Source organism: Vidua chalybeata, chromosome 15, assembly GCF_026979565.1.
Source record: "Vidua chalybeata isolate OUT-0048 chromosome 15, bVidCha1 merged haplotype, whole genome shotgun sequence".
NCBI lineage: Eukaryota > Metazoa > Chordata > Aves > Passeriformes > Viduidae > Vidua > Vidua chalybeata.
This window is the reverse complement of record NC_071544.1, coordinates 4519672-4546484: the sequence shown is the minus strand read 5'-3', so window position 1 is coordinate 4546484 and position 26813 is coordinate 4519672. Positions and strand designations below refer to the sequence as shown.

Here is a 26813-nt window from a genome sequence, read left to right as displayed (position 1 = left end):
TGGAGGCGTGAGCGGGTGGAGCGGCCGGGGCTCCGCGCCCAGCGCTGACCGCGGGCTCGCCGCCGCCGCCCTCCCGCACCGCCCCGGCCCGCCCCCGCCGCGGGGCCGGCATGTGAGGCTGCCCGGCGGCGGCGCCTCCCTGCGCGGCTGGGCCGGCGCGGCCCCCGCACCGCTGCGCGCCGCCCGCGGGAGGGGAGCCCCGGCGCGGCCCCCGGAGCGCAGCGCGGCGGTGCATGGGGCGGCGCGGCCGGCGGTGCGGACCATGCCGCGGAAGGAGCTGCCGCTGCCCGAGGGCTGGGAGGAGGCGCGGGACTACGACGGGAAGGTGTATTACATCGACCACGGCAGCCGCACCACCAGCTGGGTCGACCCCCGCGACAGGTGGGCGGCGGGCGGGGTCCCCGCGGTGTGCGCGCAGAGCCCGGCGCGGCTCCCCGTGAGCCCGGCCGGCCCCTGCCGCCGTCCCGCGGCTCCGCTCGGGCTCCGCGGCTCGGCAGGGCAGGGCGGGACGGTGGTGGCGTTACCTGCGGGCCTGGCCGGGCAGCGGCGCCTGCCCGCTGCACGGGAGCGGGGGGATGGAGGGGGCTCAGCGAGTTGTGTCGCTGCCGTTCGGGTCTCTGTCCCCGGCCGGCCCCAGCCGCGCTGCGGAGCCGCAGCGCACGCTGCGATCGGCGCGGCCATGCGGCCCTTGCGGGCTGGGGGCACGCCAGGGGAGCAGCGGTGGCTCCGTGCGGTGGCTCGGGACAAGGTGGGGTCGCGGAGGTTTCGGCGGGCCCTGTTCTGCATCGTGGCCCACCTCTGCGAGCTGCTACGTGGCCTCTTCGAGCTTGGCCGTCGCGGAGGTCACTGACTTCAGGGTGTGTCTGTTCGCCCCTCTTTGCCGCCTTCTTCCCTGCGGTATCCCCTTGCTCCTGCTTGCTGTGAGGAGTTCTTTTCCTGCAGCACTCGCTTAGAAAAGTAAGATAAACAGAAAACAGGGTGCTGCTCGATACCGAGGTCATTTCCAAGCAACACTCTGTCCCAGCATGTTGTAGTTCCATGCTTGAGGCGATCATGGTGAGCCAGAGCACGGGAGCTTGGACGTGCAGGAAGCTCAACTACTCAATCACCACTGAAATGTGAAGTTTTTAAATTTCTCGTTTAATACTTTGTTAGCTGAAGTTCCCAGAAACAGGAACTCAAAAATCCATCCTAGCGAGTTGTAAATTCCAACAATGTGAACTATGCAGTTTGTTGTTGATAAATTTCACACACTTCCCCATCTGACAGTGAGCATTTTCCTTGTTGTGGGGCAGAAAGGGCAATCGATTTCTGAGTCTGCGTTCCTTTCTTCCCCTTGCTCCAACGATCAGTTCCCTGAAGGGGCTTTCATTCTTGGTGGGATGTCAGGACTTTGCCTTCGCTCTGTTTACTTAGATGGGTTTTTTGTTAAGCATGGAAGTGAATGATTGTCCAGTTTTACAAGATTTCAAGGAGTGTTCTGCATTCCAGGAATAATCCTTGTGTGTACTGTACACAAATGTAACCTGCTGCCAGCCAGGGCTTTGGAACTCGTCTTGGGGTTCAGTTTTAGGAATGTGGCGGAGAAGGGCCAGTAACAGAGTTGTTCCAAGGTGTTTCTTTAACCTTCATAAAAGTCAATGGAAGCTTAAATTAGAAATGCTTTCCTGGCATCCTTATTTTGTTCAGAGAATGAAGATGAGTGAGAAATATAATAGGCCTAATGCAGGCTTATAAAAATTCCTGTGTGTCCTTGGCTAGTGATTCAGGAATGACAGAAATGACTAAATGGGTGCCTTATTTAGCCATGGGTACTGAGCTGTCGCAGAATCATTACCTGCTCACCACTGCTAGAGGAGAATAATCAAACACATTCTGATAACTCTTATCACATGACACTTGTTGTGCACATAGAAATACACCTGAATACACGTGGCCCTGACGAGCTTTGCATCTGAGTCATCTTCCAGTAGTGCTACCAAGGAAACTGCCCCTGAAAATCCACAAGGTTCTGAAGAATCTGCTGGTCCACAGTAGAACAACTATGTGGCACAACACTTACACATCATCTGGTGGACCATGAGCTTTTATGAGCTGAAATTGTTTTCTGCCATACAGGAAAGAAGTTTCTCTTCCAAGTAATTACCACTGCCTGTGAAACCCAGTTGATGGGGGATTTCTCATCAGGTCATAAGATGCCTGTTCCCTGTAGGGGAGTGAACTTGGATTTACACACTGAGCATTGAACTTTATCACTGTATTTTAAAGTTTAAATGACTGAAAGCTTAGCCTTTTACAAGTCATATTTAAAATTGCTGCATCTGATACATGGGTTTGTGAATTTGCTACAGTGCTCTGTGTGCTGTGCTTATACATTCTGTCTGTAACCCAGCAGAAAGCAATAGATAGTGGGTAACATGGCTGTAGAAATGCAAGTTTGAGGAATGTGGAGGAAGATGTGTGTGTTAGGGCTCACTCTGAACCCAGTGTCAGCAGGGACCTTTGTAAACCTGATCAGCGAGTAGCAACTGGCAGTGAAAGATAGAACACAGATCTTTAAACCTTCCCTAAATCCTTCATTCTAGCTTAATTTAGTGGAAATAAACATGAGCAGGGATACTATCTACCTTCAGGGCATGGGCCATGCCGTTGTTTAGTGCCAGCAGGCTTGCAGTCCTGCTGAGGTTGGTTTAACAGGCTGCCAGGGAAGCAGACCTGGCTGTGGGCACATGGGGGTCTCCAGCAGGGATGGGGAGGCAGGGGGTGAAAGCTGGGACCTCAGCTGGCCCTGGGCTGTGAAATCAGAAGGTGGGCTGGTGCTTTTCCAGTTCTTGACTCCAGTGCTGCTGATGGGCTGTTAGACTTTGCCAGGAGGAGGTCCCTGGCACCTGGTGGCATCTCACTGTCCTGCAGAGCTGACCCGAGTGATGCTCAGGTGCCTGGAGCCTTGGTTGAAGCAGCTGCATGTCAGAGCACTTTTACCTTGTACCTTTTAAGACTCAGGGTGGTCCTGAGAAACCTGTGGATGTTGGAACATTTTGGGAAATCATCTAAGATTAAATAATCTGAAGAATTTTGTGATTTAACTGTTGCTGTCCCTGTGGTGTGGTTTAACAGAAAAGAAACAAGGTACTTTGCATTACAGGAATTTCAGGTTAAAAAGCTCTAAGGTAATTCTTCTGAACAGGTGGGGAAAAAACCAAAATCCTGCTGTGTTTTCCCATTTGTAAGAGGAAGCTCACATACTGTCTTGTTTGGTAGATCTGTTGGAAATTAGATAATTCGGGAATTGAATACAGTGTGACAGGAGATCAAACCTTATTGAGCTGGAGGAGAAAATTTGTCATTCCTGGTTTTAAAACTAAGCACGGCCTTTCAGGTCTGCACCAGTACATACCAGTTGGTAAACCATGCCAGAGAGCTGTCTCAGTTGCTTTCTTAACACAGAGGGTGCATCTGCTTTGGAAGCTGCTGTGCTGGTGGCCAAACAGAAAATACCAGTGGTGTCTCAAAACTTCAGCACCAGCTGCTGCCTGCTCTTAGCATCAGCATGAGCAGCACTTGAACAACAAAGTGCCCTGAGTGAGATTTCAGCTTTCATCAGAAGTGAGAATTAGAGATGGGAATCTCTGTTCCAGTGCTGTGCTGTCCTTGGGCTCTTTTCACCAGGTTTAGGGGAACTTCTACTCTCCTATAGGCTGTTTTGTAAGAGGATAAATTTTTTAACCTCTCCTTGCCTTTCAACACAGAAGCTTCAGGATGAACTGAAAATTTGGCCATGCCTGATAATCCATCCCACTCTTGAATATTTGTGTTGTACTCTCCTACTGGCCTGGTGGTGTAAGCAGGTTTTTCTGGGTTATTTTAGATGGAGCTGACTGAACTTCTCATTTCACTTCTATCACTGGACTCCTGTTGAGAATAAAAGCTATTGAAATAGGAGCAATTGTAGCTTAAATTTGGTGAAATTACTAAACAGCATCAGATATTTTGGGAGGCAGCAGTGCCTTAGTTGATGGCCCTTCATTGCTTGAAGGCTCTTGTTGCTGTAAAGGGTTGGGAGATGTTCATTAAGTAAAAGCCCAGATTCTGCATTTGCTACCTAAATTCCCTTCCTACTCCACATGGAGGTTTTTCCAGTATGAACCTCCAAAGCAGAGCGTTGGTGAAGAGATCTGGCAAGGCTGAGGGCCAGTGCATGTGGTGTCACATGTCTTGAGTATTTAAAATAGTTAGGGCCACCTATTTACTCAGGAAGATTCAGCTTTGCTGAGCCTGAGGATTTCAGAGCAGAAAAGCCAGGCATATAAGATGGAGAGCACCATCATCTAGCCATGCCCTTCTAGGCTTTATGAGAAGTGCTGCAGGGTATTGTCTCCTCTGCATTATTCTGTTCTTTAAGCTTTTCATCCCAGTCTGCTCTGCACACTTGGTCTACAAACTGCCTTTATTAAAGGTTTAGAAATATGAGCGTTGTGCTGAAAATTCGCATGTAACTGTCTACTCCTTGGATTACTTGCTGAAATGTGAAATAACTTTAATGACTGGAATAAAGCTGCTATAGCTAACTTAAGTGTGAGAATCCTTCAAAATAAAAGGGCTGGAAGAAGGGAGAGCAATGAAAGGCAGCAGGAACAAAAGATGTTATGCTCTTCTGTAGATGAAAATCAGTAAGCATAAGGAGATGAGAGAAAAATTCTCCAAAATAGAAGAACCAGGGGAGAGAAATGCTCTTTCATCAGTGCCAACAGCGTAGGTCATGCAGCTGAAGGCTGCTAGTTTGATGCCTGTTGTTGCCTTTGTTTGCTGATATCTAGCTAAGCACCCTGTCATATATATGTGAATCTGCTGCTTTCTCCTGTTTGCATTCCCCAAAATAGCTGACAGCTTTGTAAGGAACAGGCAGCTTAGTGTGTGCCCATAGAAACTGCTGATGACCATTTTCCACGAGTGCAGAAGGGAGTGACCAAAGTGCAGTCTTCAAAGTCATCCAAATGCCACCTCTCGGAACAGGTGTCCTAATGTGTAGGATTTGTGCTGTTCTCACTTTTTTTCCAAAATGATTGGTCTAAGTAGGTGCTAATACATAAGGAGACAAGGATAGCAAGTAAGATTACTGTGACACTTGAAATTATTTTAATTTATTAATATTGAGTGTCCTCCAAGATGAGTTAGCTCAGGATGCACCTGTAGGTTGGAAAAGTGGGTTGGAGCTGAAATCCATCACACTGCTTCAGTTATAAAAGATCAGACTTTATTATTTTGTCAGGGGTTTGGGTTGATTTTTTCCCCCCCCCCTGGACTCCCCAGACAAGCCTGGATGTTTTGAAGACTGCAGGGGCTGCCTCCAGAGCCAGTGTGCATCCTCAGTTGTGTAAGCTCACCTCACACTGGGGAGGGAACTGAAAACAACAGGTGTGCTGCTTTTAACAAGGGCATCGCTGCTAAAGGTGAGGTATGCACACGTGTCTAGAGACAGAGGATGTTGGCAGTGGCTTCAGAATGACAAAAAGCATTATTTTATCCTGCTTCCCTATGGAACATGAAAAAAAAAAAGAAATGAGACTTTGTTCAGCTCAGCAGCTTTTTAATGAATCTTGGGGAATTCTGAGTCTTAAAGGATCAGAAATGCTTTTGAAGAAATCTCTGTAAATCACATTGTTTGGAAATATGTAGGCTGAGCTTCATCTTCTGCTCTGGCAAGGTCATCTTGCTCACAAGTTCACTCCTTTACTTTTGCCTCAAAAACTGACAGCGTGTTAAGTTAGAAGTTGCCACTGACTGGAAACTTATTTGGCAATGGAATGAATAATTCCATCCCTATGTAGGTCATATATTTTCATACCAGGGTAGTTATCTTCATCTCCATCCAGTGGAATGGCAGGAAATTGGCTAGTAAATTCCAGAAGGTGTGGGTATGACAGGGGAGAGGTGGCTGCAGTGTTGGGCAGCTGCTTGGTGCTGTTGTTTTTTGGGGCACCTTAAGCTGCTGCTTCTGCCAGGGTAAAATTCTGTATCAGTGCAGGGAGTGAGGTCCAGAAGCTGATCTGGCTGAAAAATGTAATTTTGCAATCTGGGTTCATTTACAGAAACAGTTGATCCAGGTTGTGTATGCTTGTGCAGAGCTGGGGCTGAGCTGGGAGGCTTGGAGGAGTGGGAGTGGGGCTGGATCTGGTGGCAACCCGGGAATGCTGCTGAGGGTGCAGTTGTGAAACTGTCCCCAGGCACTTGACCTGGTCAGGCTCTCTGCCAGCCCAGTTCTGGATGTGTTCCCAGGTGCTTAGCTCTGCCCCATGATTTCTGATTGAGTTTTACAGGAAGAATGGATTTTTACATGCTGGAGCCCTTGTGAAACTAGCAATAAGGCAGAGCATCTCCTAAAGATGTTCTTCACAGGGCAGCTTCATAGGTAGCACAGTTATGGGAAGATGAGTTTGCAGCAAAATTTTCCATATTTGAATCTGATTTAAATTTCTCTAGACTGTGCCAGAAAATTTATTAGAAGAATGGGAAGATTTGTCCAAAGGAGTTTAACGAAATCACTTGTACACAAAGAAGTGATGTTTGCTAGGTGGCTCAGAGGGGTCCTGTCACTGACCCACCACTCCACCTTTTGGGACTGGCTCTAATCTCAGCTCTGGAGGAGTCTGTTAGGAAATGATTGCAGTTGTGTGCTCCTGGAGGTGGCTGCAGGCTGCCAAGGCTGTCCTTGCTCTGTGCTCAGCATTCCGAGCAGCGTCACCGCCCCAGAGCGCGTTCCTGCGCGCGTCACGGACCCTGCTGAGCTCACCTCTGACAGCAGGGAGATGTCCTGGGCTGGGCTTGGCGCTCGGTTCTGTCCTGTGGGACACCTTCGAGCCTTTCTCAGAGAGAGGGAGAGCTGCTTCCCATACAGCTGCCTTGGGAAAGCCTTGCTGGTCTCCCTGTGCCAGGGCTGGCTGAACCTGGTGGCCTTGAGTGCTGTACCAGCAGGGCAAGTGTTAGCTGGAATAATTAATCAATAAAGAGGGGTGGCAGCAGCTTGGCAGAGTCAGGTGGAGGCATGTAGACTAGTGCTACTGCATGCACCTGTAGGAGAGCTATGCAGATTGACCACTTCCTTGGAGAGAAATACTTTTCATGCTGGCTGCTTGCCATTTGTGAGACCTGTTTAGTAAGGTTACGTGCTTTGCTTGTGGTAATGAGGACTTGGCTTTATTTGAGCAGTTTAAGCTCAGTTCTTGTTCACAGAGCCTAAGGTTACTGTTCCCTCCTCCCTTTAAAGCTACATGCATAGATAATTGGCTGAACAAACAGTGGGCAAAACTGCTCCCTGCAGAAAAATAACTGCTTTTCACTGCCACTCATTCAGTGAAGTGGCATCTGGAAGACTCTCCAGATAGTCACAGGAGGTTTGGTGTGTAACAGGAAGATGCAAAGAAGCCAAATGCTACAGCTGTCAGTGTTCTCTGTGCTCTTGGATGGGTTCTCCTGGCTTGGTTTGCTCTCAGTTTGTGCTGATACTGACGGCTTCCACCCCAGCCACAATGTTCTGCAGCATAAGTACCCAACACATTTAAAAAACAGATGAACTGCTTTCTCAATCTCACGGAGGTGCTGTAGGGATTAATTAGTTCTGACAAAGTGCTTTCTGGCTGAGATGTCAAACTGACGTTTCAGGACTAATGGTATTGTTTAGTGAAACTGTTTGGTTCTCCTCAAATGCCTAATTACTATTTTAGAAGAATGTACTCTGTGGAGGGAAGCTTTATTGATTTAAAGCACGCAATAAACAGTATTGCTTTCAAGAGGCAGTCATTCATATCTGCTCTGTGCAGAGCTGAGATGTAAGGTGGTCACAGAGCTACTTTGAACTGAAATGTAAGTGAAACTATTGCTTAAATGACCCTGCAACAGCTTGCAGATTTCTCATATGTGACTTTCAAGTGCCTTAATAGCCTTGTACTCAGAACAAGGGCAGTCCCCTGCCAAGGAGAGGGCTCTCTGCTATTTCATCCTTCACAACCCTACCCCACAGGGAGGATGGCCTGCAGAGGAACAGCAGTGGGTAAAATAACCTTCTGGACCCTTCAAGCAGCACAGGGAGATGTAGGTAACCCCAGAAGTGCTCTGTGAAACTGTGCTGTGGTTAATTTAGTGGTTAATTTCGCTTGTGCTCAGCACAGCTTTGGATGCCATGAGCCAGCTGAGCCTCTGCAGCCACTAGAAGCCATGCTGGTGGCACAGCTGCACAGGCTGTCCCCGTGGCCATCAGGTGCATAAATCCCATGGGACATCTTCCAAGGGGCTCAGGCACGTTGGCACCATGGCTTGGCAGCAGAAACCTGTCACACCACAGCACCTGGCCCCTGAGTGAAGAGGAGGAGTCATCTTCTGACATCTTCATCCTGGACACTGGCTCCATTGTTGGACTGTTTGAAACATTGAGGATCTATTTGAGCTGCTTATGCAAATTATCTCAAAGGGGATTTGGGTGGGGATGATAATGGAAGGTATTTGGCTGTCATGTGTGATGCAGCTCTTTGAATTATCCAGCTTGTTTCCTGTGAGATATCTCAGGCTGATGGCCTGTCTTGGAATGGTGCTGGGTATTTTTAGAAAAAATAGTAAGACTTATGTAAATTCTGATGACCTGCACTATAGCTAATTCCAGGTGAGCTTTTCATATTGAATTTTTTTTTTTTTTAATAAATATTCTTAGCATGAATAACATTGTAGAGTTTTTGGCATGGTTCAACTTGAAATTAAATCATTACTTTGAATGGGCTTTTTTGTTGGGACATGAATGTGGTGATGCTCAGGTGTGTTTGATTAGTGGTGTGTTAACCCTGAAGAGATTAAGGAGGTTAAACTCTCCCATTCAGTATATTATTCAACATTTCTCAACATCTGGTCTCTCTCCACTTCAGCTGTCAGTTGACCCACTTGTTTAGATTTTTCTGAAATTCCTGAAAGTCATCTCCACATCCAGCTAACCTAAACAGCTTGTCAGCCAGCAAGGCAGTAAGCCAGGTTGGCTATTTTTACTTTTCTTAGGTCACACCACAAGGTCTAATTATCAGAGTTAACACAAGTTATTACCTTGATGGGACTGTTTAATTCATGTGTGGACACATACATAGAAGGCTTTAGGCTGTTTAACAGCTAGTTCTCAAAAAGTTTTCCAGTATTCTAGACATGGGCAGATTTGTCTGGCAAAGAGATCAGTGAGCGTTACTCTCTTATTTTAATCTGTATGTGGAGGGAAGGGAAATGCCATGGCTTCTGCCATGTCCCGTGGTTTTCTGTGGCACTAAAGCTTTGTAAGATATCTTAGACTTCTTAACTTTTCCATGTTTTGCATTTTAAATTTGGATGTGAAAACTTAGCTGAGTTGGTCTATAATTCTGAATAAAGGTAGATATATTGTCATCTATCTGTTAATTATTCAATGACTGCTGTGTGGCAGCCCTGGTGAGTTTCTCATACAACTGGCTTACTAATAATTCAGTTTAGAAGGTATCTGCCATCACCTACCTGATGCTAATGAAAGCTTAACCTGCGTGTGAATACTTTCTTAATGCACATCTCACTTGCTTCTCTTCTATTCCTTGGGCAGTACTCCTCACTTTATTTTTAAGATTTCTTTTCAGGAAAAGATTGTGTGGATGGAAGGGGAGAGGTGCATGGCAGGAGCTTGGCGTGGTCATTTGCAAAAGGGTTGCATGAATAAAAATCTTAGTTTGCAAAGACAAATTTGCAACTGAACTGGTCACACGTAGTCTTCCACTCAGGCTTGTTTTCACACATCTTTTGTAAATGCCACTCTTATCCCTAAAGCAAATGTTCTGTGTTGAATTTTCTCATCTTTATTCTCTATTTGTCCAGTAGTCTGTAGCTAATACCCCAGAGTGTTTCCTGGTTTCTTTTCTATCTGCTTCCCAGATGCAGGCTCCTGCAGTTTGGGGTGGTACCTCTGACAAGTTGTGCTGCATCTTCAGTAGCCTGGCTGGGCTGGGAGTCCCTTCCAGTGCAGTCCCTGGGGTTTGGCTCAGGTGCTGTGATGGTTCTTCCTGGCAGGAAGAGATCCCTCGAAGGGTGGAGGAGCACATGACTGCAGCTGAGCATGCTGCAGTTCACTGCCAGGTTTAGACCTGCCTCTTTGGGGCTGGGAGGGTTTGTTCTTGTGTCAGACCCTGTCCCATCGTGTCCCTGGCTGCTGCCACAGCCCCAGGCAGCAAGGTGGGGCCTGGAGGCTGCTCTGGTTTTCTCACCAGAGCCAGGTGGCACCAGGTCCTTGAAAGAAGGTGGCACTGGGTGCAGTTAGCTCCTGGGTGTTGGGGTTTTGCTGTGTGTAGTAACAAGAATGAGAACAGCCCAAGGGGTACTCACACCCATAAACCTTCTGCTTGGAAATCTGCTTGTGGCACTCGCTTCTGATGGAGTGTGGCACATTGGTAAGTGTTCCTTTGCAGTCACATTTAATACTGAGCAGATTTGCAGTGAAATAACCAAAGTTTAATAATTTTAACAAAGCTCTTTAAAGGCTTTATTGTTTAAATTACTTGTCTGGAGTAGTTGGGCAGTTGTGTGGCACCAACTCTGAATGACAGTACTGCCTCTTACCTGTTTTTGTTGAAGACAGGCTGGAATGCTGCTTTGGTCCAGCTGCTTTGTGACCAGCCTAGATGCCTGTTCAGAGGTGTAGGGAATAATGGGGTTATGTCAGTATGAATTAGGGATCTCACAACGACAGTTTTATTATTTATATTGCATTCTCAGTATTTGTTAGTTTAGTCCCCCCTAGCTAGTGGCTTTGCAGTCAAAGGCAAGCTGTTGACCTGTCATTTTATACCTCTGTGTTTCCAGCTCTGGTGCACTCCTTTTTCCAGTGATTGTTGCTTCAACTTTTTCTCTCCCAAGCCATACAACACTGCTGCTTATTTCCCTTATGGCCATGTTTACAGGGTCTTTAAAGCCTTTCATAAGTAAGCACTTTGCCTGATGGGAGAAGAAGGTTTGTGGAGTTTAAAAAAAGAAAAAGGCAAGAAATACGCTGTAGGTAATAGATTCCAAAAATGCAAATTTGTTTAAGCAACTTCTTAAAAAGAAGGGAGGGAGGAAGGAATTGAAGATTAAAACCTGTGTTTATATACATGTAGAAGCTGGAGGCAAAGCAATCCATTCATAAATATACAATAGGATTTATGTCATGGTGAGAAGTGCTACATGCATATTCATGTGTAATTTGCAAATCCTTTGGTGATTAAATACTTTACTCTGAACTCAAGAACTAAATAACCTTCTTGTTGAAATGAGATGTCCAAAGGCTCTAATGGTGCTCCAGTGGAGGGGAAAGGCTGGGTGGTGTAATAGATCCGATACTTTAATTTTGACTCTATTAAAAGATTTTTGGTGTGCTTTGGGCATTATTTTATTAGTAAAAGCAGGAAGTTTTGAACAAAGTATGAAGCAGAGAATTGCAAGAAATATTGTAAAGCTTGTCATACTAAGAAAAGCAAATAGGTTTAAGAACTTACTAGGATGTTTTTCTCAACTTATTTTAATGTCACATACCTTTATCAAACTTTCATATCCCACAGGTAAGCAAAAAGTCAAACTAGTAACAGCTTGGAGTGCCGCTGTCTTAAATAAGTAGTTTTGTGCAAGTGGAAGTGAATTGCCTTGAAAGAATGTAGCCTCAGTTCTTCACTAGGAGATGGATATGAATACACTATTGCCAATCCTTTAGGTTTTCAAACCTCTTTAAGGACTGTAGATGAAGTACACCCTTTCTAACATCAAGAACAGGGAAAAGCACTGCTATGGAGTAGCTGTTTCCTGCACCTGGTGGTGTTGCATGCAGGCGGTGAGTGCTGCGTTCCTGGGCAGGGTGTGGTGATGCAACTGGTTTGTCTTGCCCGTCATTCGTCACACAAGGATTCTCTGAAATGGGACAGCAGCTGCCAGGCATCCTGCCGAGAAAACACAGCTCAGCCTGTGCCTCCAGCATCTGTGATAAGATGGGGTTGGGACTTGTGCGATTCTGTGCTCTGTGCCTGCCCTCACCTTCCTTGGGATCCTGTCACAGCTGGAAGTGGCAGCCCTGTGTCCCCTCCACAGCCACCAGCTGCTCTGCTTGTGCAGCAGAGTGGTGGCCCTGGGCCTCTGTCTGTGCTGGTGTTTCTGTACTGCTGTGGGCAATCACTAACAAACCAGAGCTCTTCTCAGTTCCTAAAACTGGACCTAAGCCTGGTCAGTTCCATCTAGGTAATTTCCCTGTATACCCTTTGGGAAAGCTGTGGTTTATTCTTGTATCTGGACTACCACAAAGTGTTCCTGATGGCTTGTTTTGGAATTGCTTCTTTTTTGGCTTATTTTGGAATTGGTCCTTTTTGTAGCTTTATGAGCTCTTTATCCTTTGTGCATAGTTTTGTGTTGGGAGACTATAAAGTACATTGATGCTGGATGGGAAAAGCCAGCAGAGCTCTTGCGCTCTTTCTTCATCACTGAGGTTAGTCCCTCTTTGAAAGTTGTGTTGTCTGATTTGGTTTTCCTGCTCTGCTCTGTAGCAGCTCACCTGTGGGATGCTTTGATTGAGCTGAACAAGAAGACAGAGCAGTGCACTCAACTCACTAAGGACTGTAAATGCATTTTTCTGGCTGGCACAGGTGTAGCAAATTGCCCTTTTAGTCCTGTTTACTTGTTTTTCTCATTCAGTCACAGGTAGTTTGTGCTCCTTGGTGATGAGAGAAGAGCCCTGGATCCCCTGCTGCTGTCTTGTGCTGTGATCAGGGGGCATGTGGCAGAGACACTTTCCCTTCTGTGCCTGGGGGCTCTGCTGTACAAAGCTATGCTTCAGCTGATTTGAAATAATGTTTCCAGGTAACTGTGAAAAGCTGCTGCTTTTACAATGGGCACTGAGAATTTGTATCATCTGCCATGTCGGAGCAGCAGTGTGTCTAAGCTGGTGCCTGGTCACATACCGGTGTGAAGATTCAGCACTGAGTCCTTGAACTATATGAATTGGTGTAGTTCTGGAAGAAGCACAAAATTGATCTAGATAAACCCTGTTCTCCTTAAGCTGATTCCTGAGTTAGTGATTTCTTAGCTTTATAGGGTAGGCACTTCACCCATCAAACAGTTCAGATGCACACAGGGGAACAGCTGGTATGTGAGGTGTGGTGTTTCTGATTACTGTGACCAGATAATATGCCAGTATTTTTTATTATATGTTGATGAGGAAAGCTAGGAGAGGTAAAGTTATTAACAAATCCCATGTTTTAAAAGAGTGCTGTACAGGTAGAGGCTGGATGGGAGGGGAATTTGATTTCCCCCCTGTTTTAGTAACTCTAAGTGGTTCTGATTGATCTGAGAAGGGTGTAGCAAACCATTGCTTACAGTACTGGAACCACTTACAATTTTGGTGGTGGAAGAAGTAAAAATGTTTGCCCTAGAGGTTGGTTCTGGCTGTGGGCCTGAGCACAGGCCCCACTGGCAGGGCTGGAGCTGAGGAGGCACTGAGCCATCCTGCTCTGGGAGGTGGCCATTCCTTTAGCCCGGGTGCCCATCTGACTCCTCACTGATTTTGCTGGCATGCAGAAAACTGCTCCCTCTCTTTTTGGGCACAGTTTCTACTGCTGCAGTAAGTTGGAACAGCCCGAGGATTATCTGGCAGCAGTGACAGGTTGAGGTGGGAGTGACCTTCCTGCCAAGCATGGTTCCCCTGGAAGTCACAGCTCACTCCTGAGCTGCTGTCAGTGCAGTTGTGCTGTGCTTGCCTGGCACCACGGGTGGTGAGTGTGGGTTCAGCCAGGCAGCTGTGCCACTTGTAGTTTGTCTTTCAAAGCAGACAGCTTAAATATCAGATTGACGCTTTCTCAGCGCTGCGCCGTGGGCTGTAATTCCATCTGCTGCGACACGGTGAAGGTGACACCTGAAAAGGTATGTGCTGCTTTCTGGATGTCCTCCCTGTACCTTCTGCATGCAGAACTGGAGGCACCATTTTACCTGCTTCTTGGCCTTGCTCACCGTGTGGTTGCTTGGGAGGCTAGCAAAACACTCAGTATTTTCTCTGAAGTGCTGCTAGAATTTCAGTGTTGTATTTTCATTCATCCTGATCACTGCAGTTTCTGCAGTATCACCAGCCTTTGTCTTCACTGCTTTGGAACAGTAGAAGCATCTGCTTATGCCATTGATTTGGCAATTATTAGAAGGACACTGAACAAAGGATATTATTAGTGGAAAGCAGGAATGTTTAAACACCTCTGCCCATAAGGTCTGTGTTTTTAATAGTTCTGCAGATTCATCACTGATTTTGGAACTTGATAGCAAGTTGGCTCTCTGGATCAGTCTGTAGATTAGATTAAAGTTACTAGACAAGGGCAGCAGGAGTACTTTGTTCATCAGAGAATTTCATCTTGATCTTTGCAGGTGAGCTGAACTGTGGATAATGATTTATTTAGCTGAGCTGGTGGGAGTAAGTTAATATGCATGCTGTGAATTCTGCATTGGTGCTGTAGATCAGCATTTGGGTAGAAATGAATAAAAAGACTAACACAAAAAAAATTGCTGAAAAAAACACCTACTGGCATGGGAGTTGCATTTCATTCAGGTGCTGCTGGTGAAGTAGTAGTGAGTTAAGCAGCAAATTTCAAACCTGTAAGCTCTCATCATGGCTTGCTTAATAGCAGGTGTACAGTACTGTAAGGCACCGTGTCAGATCCATTAAACACAGCTTTGACCTAAGGATGAAAATGAATAGCTGAGATATTTTAGGTAATTGCCTTGAGCAACAGTGATGGTTGTATTGGAGCAGCTTCAGTGGGTTATAAACAAGCTTCAGCTGAGGCCAGATCAAGCAACTGATGGTTTGCAGAGTGTCTGGTGTGGTTTGCCTGGAGAGCAGCACACATAGTGCGTGCAGGCTCTACTCCTGAATTCCTCCTTTTCTGTACCCACAGAGGAGTGGGTGTTCAGATAACACTTTCACCTCCCCAGCTGCTTTAGTTTTACCTCAAGTGTCTTGCAACAAATACTGCTTTAAACTGAGGGAGACTGACTCATTCAGATGCTTCTTATCCCTTGGTGTATATAAAGGCTACAAAACCTGATAGTGATGGAGAAAAAGTGTTACTGAGGGATCTTGGCAAGAAATACTACTTTACACTGTCTGAAAAAAAAAAAAAAAAAACAACAGCTTTTTCCTTTTTTCATTTGGATGGAAGAAGAGAAAGCACAACTGAGGTAAGCTGGACAGGATTGTCTTTTAAAGTGTCATTTATAAAAAAATTTGAATTATCCATAGAGAAGACTGGTTTTGAGGTAGCTTGTTTTTCAGAACCTTGCTTTCTAAATTCAGGGGAAGGTACTAGTGACCTGGGGTATTCCAGACCTCACAAGAAGATCTCAGGAGTGAACTCTCTTGTGCCTTAAAGCACCTGCAGATCCTGCAACGTGTTTTGCTAGGCTGCTTTACAAAGAGGGCTTATTTTTGTGAGGAGAGCATAGGTGTGTAGCTCACCATCTTCTGTTCTTGACTACATCCCCTGAAAACTGAGTGAAAGAAAATACCTTGTTAGAGATCAACAGGATCTGGGGCTTGATATGGCACAATACAAAGAAATGTGATTTTCTACTGTGCCAGGTTTGTGTGGCCTCTACTAGATCTTAAGAGCTTATTTTGACCAACTTGTATTTTCTGAGACAAAGCTGAAACTCTTACAGATTTGTGCCTTCTGCTGCTTCCCTCGACTTGCAGGGAAGAAAAACATGTGAAAACGGAGGTGGTTTGGCTTGACTTCTTGCAAAACTCCAAAATAATATTTGATGCATTCTGCACCAAATGCTTAAAATCCTATTTTGGAGTTCACATTAAATAATAGGCAATTAAAAATGGAAAATCCAGTGCCAAATACATCCTTTTGAAAGTATAGCATAAGCTGTAGGTATGTGATTGCTTAGGATAGGGCTGTCCATAGGATGTAGCTGTGCTATGTGGATGAAGCCAGCTGGAGTGGTTGGAGCATGTTATGTCAGATATTTAGAGATTTGGGAAGCTGAATTGAAATCCTCAGCAGAAGAAATTCAAGAATTGCCAGAAACATAGTATAATCAATGAAAAACATAGCTGTGGCTCTCAGTTTTTGCATTAAAAGCCCCTGGATGGTTTGGCCACGTGCAGCGTGGAGGGGAGCCCTGGTCTGAGCCGCAGACCTGGGGCTGCTGTCGCTTCTCCTGGGTGCTCTGGGCAGAGCTGCTGCCTTGCAGAGCAAAACTGGGCACCAGTAAATGAACTGGTGATGGCTGAAGGAGCAGACATCTCCGGTGTGCTGCTGCAGCATGCTCTGTCTGGCAAACACCTAGGACAGGGCTCTCCATCTGGCGTGGGCTCGGCCCTGCAGGAGTCCTGCTGCCATAGGAACCGCGACCCGCCCGACCCTTCTGCCGGGATAACCCCGCCGTGGGCTCCGGTGTGGAGCTTTGTCCTCACAAAGAGGCCAAAGCAGCACATCACCTGCGCTGCTGCCGTGTCCTCCCCTCTTAACAGCTTCAGAATACAGCTTCAGCAGTCTGCTGCAGTCTGCTGCCGGATGCTCAGAGTGACAAAAGAGGGTTAAGGATTTTTTTAGCCATCTTTGGGGAAGCGGTATGTGCAGCTGAGGGTCACAGCAGCCAGTGCGAGCCTCGCGGGGCTCAGCTTTGTATGCGCTGGCCTGCGAGCTGCAGACATTCCAGATACTTGTGTTCGTTTTGGCTGTATCCAGGCACGCACTCACAAAGAGCAAGATGCGTGCAGTGAAGTATAAATCCCGTCCTCTAATGACTCAAAGCACTGTTGTGCGCGCATACATGCTTAACAGATTGTATAATTAGCTGGCTTTGTAAGCTGGCAGCATGTATGACTCTCCAGTAGCCCCCTAAAAATCCTGTGTGGTGTAGGGAGAGTATGCGGGTCCCTGAGCTGCTTGTATCCATGCAGTGCTGACTGCTGGGCACAAGAGAGGGGGCTGCATCCCCTGTGCCCGGAGGAGAAGGGCTTCCCAGGCCCAGTGCCACCACCCCTGCCTGCCCCGAGCCCTGGGCTGGCAGCAGCTCTTCCTTTCCCCCTTGGCTGCCGATGCTGGGCTGGTTTGGCTGGCTGCTCTGGGCACAGGGGCTGTCCTAAGGCAGTGCCCTTGAAGCCAGGCTCAGCAGATGGTGCAGCCCAGCTCGCCAGTGCGCGCAGCCTGCGAGCCACGGGCGCTGGGTGAGGCGCTGGCCCGCACTGGAGCCGGGTTTATTCGCAGCGTTCAGCTGAGGAGCGGTAATCGCGGAGCTCCCCCGGCCCTGCAGCACGGGCACAGAGGTGTTGCTGGGCCCGGGAGCACGGCGGGACAAGGCTGGGCTGCGTGCCGCAGGAACGCCACAGGTTGTGCCGGTGTCCGGGAGACGCCGAGGGTGGGAGCAGCGCCGGGGCCCGGGGCTGCGTGCTTGGGGTTTCACTGGAGCCGGGGAGCAGCCGGCAGCAGGGGAGCGAACGTGACCTTGAAAATCCTTATCGAGATGAAAAGGTGCAGCGAGGGAGCGAATTCCCAGCGCTGCCGGCCGGGCCGGCAGCGAGCGCGGCGCCGGGAGATGCCGTCCCGCGGCCCCGCTGGCCCCCGAGGGCTGCCGTGGGCTCAGGCGGCGTGAGTCGAAGGGATCGCTTCTGCAGTTGGCTGTTTCCATGCCTTTATAAGTAATAATGAGTCTGGAGGCGGTAGCGAGGCGAGCTCTGGCAGCTGGAGAAGATGGGCCACTGGAGAGGACCAGGTTTAATTATGATTCCGTGGCAGGTGGAGCTCTCTGTGAGTTTGGTGCTCAGAAATCTGGAGAGCCGCCAGACAGTTCATCCCAACCTGCAAGGGGGGCTGTGGTTTTCCCCAGTGCTGCTTCTGTTGCTGACTCTCCTCTGTCCCTGGCGTGCTGTGGACTGCTGAGTCCCCCTAACCCAGCTGGGGGTGCCCTGCTCAGAATGCTCGGGGTGCTGCTCTGCTCGGTTCCTGAGCAGAAACACCTCGGGGGAGGGCTTGGACGGTGTAGAACTGCTGGCCTGGGAAGAGGAGCAAGGAAAAGCTGTGTAGAGAGAGGTGGGAGAGATGCTTTTTACAGGAGCAACAAACCCTTAGCCTGGCTCAGTTGCTGATGTCTTTGTGCTGTGGATCCAACACAATTCTCCCTCTCTCCCCTGCACTAGCACAGGTACTTGAACAGTCACATGCTAATTCAGGTTAAATAACTAAATCTCCTAGAAACTGATCCTTTTCTAAGATGCTTTTTGGGTGCTTCTGATCCTGAAGCATGTCCCAGGAAAGTGACACTGTACAGATAAAGCAACCCTTGTTGTGTAAAAAAGTAATCAACACTTCCTTCTATGAATATGTACTGTAAAATGGAAAATGCTGCATTCCTGAAGAAATGTAAGTATTGTTACAGCTTGACTGTGGCACTTCTGTTGCTGAGGCTGCACTGCAGCTTTGGAAGCAGATACTTAAAATTCATTGGTTTGTGGTGGGTTTTTTTTTTCCTCTTGACAAGGATAGAATAAAACCTCTTTCTCCATGGCTATAGGAACATACCCTTGTGTGTTTTTTGTTGGAGGAATTCAGGCATTTACTGATGTCTTCGATAATTCCTTTCTAAATGCTTTGCTTAGAGCATTTGCATAAAACCTTATCTCACACAAGTTCAGGTTTTTTTCAGTTTTAGAGGATCTAGGAATTTGGATGTGTACCAATGACCTTGGGACATTTGTTTTTAGGTCCTGTGGAATGGGGTGGCCTCAGCCCAAGGGACAAGGGGAGGTGAAACTTGCCCCTGCTGACGGGGGCAGTCCCATTGCTGTAGTACATGAAGACTTGTTTCCCTGTTGAATAGCTGAGGGGTGACATGAGCAGTCATGCCACCACCTCTGATGCTCCTGTAGAAACAGGACTTGGTCGTGCTGAGTGGCAGAGTTGTCAGGGTTGGTGTAGGCTGGTGTGTGCTGTATCCAGTGAGATTACAGAGGATGTGCTGCATGTCCAGAGCCTGCTTCTGAACAAAGCACAGGATGGTGTGAGCACACCTTTTCTGTCAAAGCTGGTGGCCTTGCTGGCCAGCTTTTTCTTATTGCTTTGAGTTTCATGCCATGCCTTCAGTTTTTGTTTGCCATGGTACTTAGGACAGATCTGGCATCTCTGGCCTTCTTCTTTGGGGTTATCTGGCTGGTAAAGCTGGCATGAAATGCAACCTGTTAGTTGGGATTCACCTCTTCACCTTGGGATTTTGTACTGTGGAGCAGCTATGATGGTGGTAGTGACACAGGTGTCTCTGCTGTCAGACAAGCCAGGAGCTTGACTGAGGTCCATACCTACTGCATATGTGTGGGAAAAGTGGGAATGCAGAGACAGCAAAAAGACACAAACAATCTCTGGGTTTAGCCACCTTTACCAGGGCATATTGGAAAGAGGAAGATTTGTTCCTTTGGAAGGAAGGAGGTTCCTGTGCTCTTGGTCATAAACTGAAGTAAAATAGTAACTAAATATTAATAATGAGACTATGTAAGGTGTGTCTCTGCCACATACCTGGAGCATGAAGTGTGAGCAGTGGTGATAAAGTGATATGTATGCTGAGCCTCTGCTTAGAGGAAAGAAATGCTGTCTGTTTTGAACTGAGGAATAACTGAAAAACCAAATCCTCACCTGGCTTGTGCCATTTCTGAGCTGGCAGAAGGACTCTTAAGTGGGCTTAAAACTACCCAGGATAGATGGGAAAGGGGAATGCAAGAGAGCAAGAGGCATTATAACTTCCATATTAACACAAATTTGATCTGTTGGCAAAATATATTCATGGTGGATCATTAAAAATAAACGATGTTTGTGAGAATAAATCAATCAAACTCACTTGGTGATGCAAATCTCACTTTTGCTGTCCTCAGATGCATGAGCAGCCTTCAATAGTTGTTGATTTGTAACGACTCCCGTGCAACGTGTGAAGTACTGAGCTATGTTTAGTGCTTTGTACAGTTCTGCCTATAAACAGTTCGGCATGTTTTTTTTGTTTTTTTTTTTTTTTTGGCTTAACTACATGGTAAATCAAGGCTTTGTTGCTTTTGATGAAAAAGACACTAAACCTCTTAATTTTATATTCTTACCTTCTAACTCTAAATCTCCTAAAGTTTTACTTTCACGAGGTTGTTCTGGAAATTGTTCTTATTCTGACATTTCTGTTCATTTTTACACAGTATGGCTTTTCAGGATCTGAGAACACATTGCCTCAACACTTACAGCAACAGTAGTAGACTGTAAAGCTCATACTGTGAATTCCAAGTGCTGCATTCATGGGCTGAGACTGTGCAACCTGGGCTTTCTCCTCTTTGGATCAAAAGTGAGCTGCCATGCTTTCCAAAGGCTGTCCTCGGTGCTAACTCACAAGGCAGAATCTGTTGAAATAGTTTTGGTTTGGCACTCTTGAAGGAATGGCATGGATTGCAGTCTGCAGGGCTATGCTTATGCTTGGGTGAGTATTCTGTATCTGGAATCCACAGCTGCTTTGCAAGCAGAAGGATTTTTGTTCTCCTGTGTTCTCCACTGCTCTGACATCATCTCAACCAGGCATCTGCTCTGATTCTTGCAGGCAGGCAGAATATTCCTGTCCATGCCTGGTACTGCTGAGTTTACAATGGCATTGAAGGGGCCCTGTGAGCGCCCTGAGGCCCCTTGGGGGTTCATGTGGCTTGGTAGTTTCCTCTGTGTAGAAGGGTTCTGCTCTATCTGGCCAGATTTCCAGGGTGGCAGGCTGATGTCAGATCAGAGCTGTGCAGTAATGTTTTCAGAACTGGGCACTGCAGAAGAGCTGGGTGCCTGCAGCTGATCTGGCTTTGGGCAAGGAGCAGAAGATGCTCTGGTGATGCCCTGCTGCTTGCCTAGGGGTTCTGCAAGGGGTGCAGAGAGCCTGCCAGTGTTGCTGTTGGGGATTGGGACTATCAGATAGCTCTATAACTCAGAACATTTATAATGCAAAAATAGCAAGCAGGCAGCCCTACCAAAGCTGCTGTAAGGATGAGCAATTAGCCCAGTGCTAGCAGGAGGTGAACCAGGGAGCAGCATGCCAACCATGTGCATGTAAAACAAACTCCTGTGCTTCCCTTGTCCTTTCTAAATGGGGTTTCATACTAGCAATGCTTGTTTCCTACACTGGGGAGATTAGATGAGTCCAGTGATGCCACTCTAGGATTGTCTGTCTTCCCACTTTATGTGTCATGTGAACAAAGGGCACAGGAGCTGACAGGAGCAGGTTGCAGGAGGCATTTGCTGTTCACAGAGCATGCTGGTGATTAGTACAGCACCATGCTTTGCTTCTGAAAGAATTCAGGTTTGTAAGCACTGTACATGAAGTGTAAATTCAGTGCCTGATGAAGGCCAGTTGTGGAGTGAATCCCAAACCTCTTCCCCATCATTCCTGCCTGGATGGTCAGCCCAGTGCTCACTGCACTGCACGTGGTCCTGAATGCTGAGGTAGGGCAATTATTCCATACTTGCCTCCTTGCTGAGATCTCAAATATTTATCTTTTTCTGACAGTAGCTATTGGTTCCCTGCGCTAGGAGCTGTATTGTGGGGGGAGTTTGTCCTGTACACCTCCTTATCTTAAGGCATCTTGCCAATATAAACTGCTGCCACCCACACTAGGCAGCCTTTCAGGGAAGCAGGAATGCAGGCTGTAAGAGCAGAGACAGAGCCTTCCAGTTCATAATCTCCTAAATATGTCTGGGAACTAGTCTGACTACTCTGGATGCTTGGTAGTCAATTTACCCCATACTCTGAAGTGACCAGTCCCCTTATTCAAGAACAGTTGAACTTCCAAGTGAAGAGAAAGCTGACTTAGTTTTAGTTAATCTGCTAAGGCTGTGTTTGTGGCAAGGCTACTTTTTGTCCTAGAATAACTGAAAGCAAACTTAAAAACCAGTGTCAGCGATTTAGAATTAAAGATGTTTGAATTACTTGCATGGTTCAATTCCAACTCTTGCATGCTTTTAATTCAGTAGTGTTGTACTGTTCTCATCAAGTTGTACCTTAACACTTTTGTATCTTTTCTGCTTAATTGGTTCAGGAAAGCATGCGGGATATAGAGGCTGGCAGGCAAGTTAATGTTGTGAGAAGCCTCATCTCCCATTTCTTGACTTTTTAACCTTGAACTATCCCAGGAATTTTTGCATTTGAGTGATTAAGAAGGTATGGCTGACCTCCTGCTTGCAGAACCGGTTTGTTAATCACTGGGAATGATCTAAAATCTGCAAGTGGTTTTTGATAGCCTTCACCTTGAAAATAACTTCGTTGTTCTTTGCTTCCAGAGGTAAATGATCTGAACTGAAAAGACATACACAGGCAAACAGACTGTCAGTGTGTGCAAAGTAGAGCTTGTAAACCTGCAGGCCTTTTCAGAAGTAGATAGAAAAGCAAGCAGCTGACTGTACTGGTGTTCTAGGCATACTTGTTGTGCCTGGTGGGGTCATAAACCATAAACCAGATTGATGCTTCTGTGAATCTGTTTGACTAATAGAAATGTATAAATGCATTTGTGTTCAGAATGCCTGACTTTCAGGTGTCTTTGGTGTCTCCTGACCTCTTTTATGGAGAATCTACTCGGGCAGTATGTGACTAATTTCTGTATAAAGGAAGAATTTAAATGTTACCTGCACATGTGAAAGCAGTAGAGGGTCTAATTGGCAAATTACACACAACTCAAGATCACCTTAACAAGGTACAGAGGTTACCCTCATGGCCTGGACAGAAAACATCACTGAGTTCTTGAATGTCAATAAAAATGTATAAAATTATGATAGCTTGGAAAATAAGCTCTGGGGATAGATGTTGGACTTGCTTATCCTAGAGGTGGCCCAATGGAGGAGGAAATACAGGGGCCAGGAGGAAATACAAGGGCAAAGGGGTCTTCAGGAGGCTGAGAAGATGCTCAATAACCATGCAATGGAAACAACCACTTCTGAAAAGCAAACAGCTCTGCAGTTTGAGTTGCTTGAGGAGATGTGTTGTTTATTTTAAGTCATTTCTCTTGGTAATATTTATGTTGTAGTTTAAGCAAATTTGCTTGGTTTACACTAACAGCTTTAAATATGCTTTTTTCTTCTCAGAGTTGACCTCATTTTACTGTAAGAGTATAATTCTGTTCCCAGTTATCCTTTATCACAGCAAGATCAGGACCACACACTGGCAGTCTCTGAAATGACTTGAGGTAACCAGAAGTTTAAGGTGACTGGGCCTTTGTGTGGGTTTTGGCATAATGTCTCCTAAACTTTGAAATGTTGTATTTGATCTCTTGTAACTGTACTCTCCTTGGAGTATAGTTACGAAGCTTCTCAAATCTGTGATCACTTCTTAAAAGCTTCTCCTTGTTAACCTGGCAAGCACATTCATGTTCATGGTTCCCCTCTGCTAATGGTGGTCCTGAATGGGGCCTTTCTGCTCCTCTGGGTGTAGAAGTCCCCCCGTCCAGCTCCTCTGCAGTTGGTGAGGTTTTGGTGCCACTGAGGTGTGACTTGGCCTGGAGCTCCCTGCTGTGTCCCTGCTGAGGATGCTGCTGTTGGGGATGAGCTGTTCACTGCTGTGTCCCTGCTGAGGATGCTGCTGTTGGGGATGAGCTGTTCCCATTGCCTGTTTCCTAAACTGCTGTTGGAGTGGGAATCCAAGGGAGCATTTCATCGTGCACAGGTGTGTGGAGATGGGGTGAGAAAAGCTTTGCCAGCAAGATCATAAAACATTCACTGCCACACCTGCAGCCTCCAAAGGCAATCCTCCCTGCAGTGAGAGAAGATGCTCCCAGGGAAAATAGTTACTATAGTGACAAATGGCCCTGGTGTGTGTGAGGGCTGGATCACCAAGCTGAGTAATAAATGTGTAGGTGTCTATTTTTAAAAGCTTTTGTGAGGAGGAGATTGCAGACAAATTTTCTAGGACTACAGCAAAGTGCTAGGTTTTTCTTTGCTGAAGTTTAAAAATAATCATCGTCTGTCTTGAGAATGAGATGACCTCATTAAAAACAAAGAAGCTTGTATGTCATCGTGTGGAGCCTCCTGGCAGTGATTCTTGCAGCAGCCTTCTGAGTTCCAGTAGCAGCTCTGCTGGAAGTTTGAGTTCCTCAAAACTCTTGTGTGCACAGCAAGCCCAGTGTCACAGCTGGAGCTGAGGTGCCTTTAGCTCATTCTCTATGTCTGTGTAGCACATCCTCGCACATAATGAGCAGTGACTTTTATTCAAACCAGAAATGAAGAAATGCTATGTAAAAATACATAAATAAACAGAAGGCATTGAAAATAAAACCTGACTCCAAGCTTCTCCTGCAAAATGCTGGGTTGAAAAGCTGTTTGGTTTTGTAAGGGAAATGGTATGAGTGGAAGTATCTGCCACAACTCATAATTGTGTCCTCTGGCTTGACTTCTTGCCCAAGGGCTTGTCTTCCTGACACACTTGCTGTGTACCTGTGAGTGCAGGAGGGAAGGGGAGAGCTCAGCAGAGCTGATAGGGTGTTTGTCAGGGTTTGGTGGCTCATGCTGTAGCTGTAAGAGGAGCTGACATGATGGTCCTGAGTGATCCAGGTGCTGCCTTTGTTCCTGGTGCAGTGAGCTGCTGCTGTGGGTACAGCAAACTGCAGGAAATCCCCTGGGCTGTCCTCTCACCCATAGAGTCATGAAGGATTTCATACGAGGCCATGTGATCTGTCCTGAACTGATTACAGTAAGGCTCTCCTGTTTGAATGGCTTTACTTTGTTAGGGGCTCTGAGGAGCCCTGCAAACACGGGGATTAAGTGGGTTTATGCACGCTGTGAGCCTGGCCCTGTGCTCTTGGTTTATAAACCTTCCCTTCTCGGTGGCCCAAGCACGGTGTTTGCTAAGTGCACATCCACCTGTGTGCACTTACATCCTCATGGCTGTGAGCCTCACCAGGAGCTGCTCGTGGTTTGCTGCTGGAGGCCCCCCGTCGATACCAAAATGCAGTCATTACAAAAATAGCATTTCCTGGTTTAGGCAGTTCAGAATTGATTTCTGTTACCACTGCAGTATTAACTCCAGATTTGTAAGTGGCACAGGTCACCCGTCTCCAGCTCCCGCTAGGAACCTCTGTACAGCCATGTTTAACAAACCTTCTGCCAATCAAAAACTGGTTATACAAGGATTATTTGCCTTCAGTTTCCCATGTAATGAGGTTTTTGATTGACAACAGTGGAGCTCAAGAATATAGAAAGGCTTTCTGAATCTAAGATGAGCAGGTTTTCATTTAATACTGTTTGCACATGATAACATTGGCTTCCAGTTTTATCTGTGGTAGAAACTGAAGGTGATAAAAAATAAGAAATATAGAAACCCTTCTCATTTTAAAATAATGTGACTTAGGGAATAGAGGTAGGAAGCTAACTTTGTATTTCGTGCTGTGGGATTGGGATTTGGACATCATTTGCTGTACAAATAGTCGAGCTACTGTGGGCAAACATTTTGCAAGGATGGAAGTATCTCGGGATGTTCACCATGGCTGGTGGTGAGCAGTGGCTTTACCCTTATACTGCCTCTGCCTGAAGACTGTCAGATGCTCTCGGATTAGGAAGTTGGGTGATGCTGTTCTTTTACCTGGATTTGTTTCTGAACAGCGACCTTGACCTGCTGTGTGTGGTGGTTGCTGTGGGTACCTGTTTTTCAGGTGTCCTAATGAGGAATTGCACTTGTTCAAGTGAATTTGAATTTCTTGAATGAAATGAAATATAAAAATTACATCCTGGAAGCTAAGAAAATATCATGGAAAGGGATAAATGTAGGTTAATATGTCTTTTTCAAAATACTAATTATTCCTAATAATGACCCCAATTAAAAAATATCTATGGGGCAATGGCAGTCACATGTATGATGGATGTGGGATACAGGTGAGTTCCTATGAGGTGAACATATGGGTTACTTTTGGGTGAGCTAGAAGGCCAGAGGCTATGATTTACCAGTATCTTCTCTAGCTCAGGCTAGTTTCTCTTGTAGAGCTCCTACACCAAGCTCAGCCTCCAGCTTAGATGCAGATGAAGCACTTGAGGAGTAGTTCATATCTAACCAGTGTCTGATGGGTGTCGGAGCAAAGGGAGCACGGCTGGGAGATGCAAACAAACTCCTGTCCCAAAGTGTCACCTCTTTTAACTAGGCCAGTTTGGGTTTCATAAAAAATGCTATATGTACAGACCTTAATTTTGCCCCTTGGTTCCCTCTTTGTGGCTGGAGATCAGAAGTCACAGAGTCAGGATTTTCTGAACTTTTGAGTGCATTGCTTTCGTGTGAAAACTGGGTGAATGCAGCTGAAGGTTTCCCTAAGGAAGGAGGGTAAGGAATGCACAAACCACTTCTGGTTTCCTTCCTTAGTTACAGGCACGGTGGTGAAAGGGGAGCATTTTTTGTGCATTGCTGCTTTGAGTCCAGCTACAGGGAGAACCTATTGTGTGCTAATGTGGTTTGCCTGAGCTGATGAGGTTTTTTCAAGGCAGCTAGGAAGCTTTGTGAATTGAAAAGGAGAGGTTTCAAAGGAATATTCCTGCAGATGTGTCCTAGCTTCAACTTCCCACATGCGGAGGAGCAGTCCTGTTTTATGCAGCGGTAAGGCACTAACTAAATCATGTCCTGCTGTGAGAAAGAAGCTTCTCCTTTTGCTCTTTAATCCGTCATTGTGGGTATGCTCGGGGAAACACTGCATTTTTGGATCCCTTCTGGAAAATTGCTTTATTTTAGTCTTCATAACAACCCCTAAAATCATACCTTAAAACAAGGAAATAATCTCTTTTTTCTTTTTATGC

At 46.5% G+C, this 26813-nt stretch overlaps 1 protein-coding gene across 4 annotated transcripts in view; it reads left to right on the top strand.

Annotated features, from left to right (window-relative positions):
- The first annotated feature begins 243 nt into the window (after positions 1-243).
- WWC1 (WW and C2 domain containing 1) overlaps positions 244-26813 on the top strand; it is a 65907-nt gene continuing 39337 nt past the window's right edge. For 2 of the 4 annotated variants that reach the window (XM_053956569.1, XM_053956568.1), the window contains exon 1: positions 244-381. In XM_053956569.1, coding sequence (XP_053812544.1) covers positions 263-381 — 119 coding nt within the window. In that variant the 5' untranslated portion in view covers positions 244-262. Of the gene's footprint in view, positions 382-10350; positions 10437-16567; positions 16628-26813 lie in introns of those variants that run through there. The other 2 variants (XM_053956570.1, XM_053956571.1) reach the window with 2 other exon arrangements.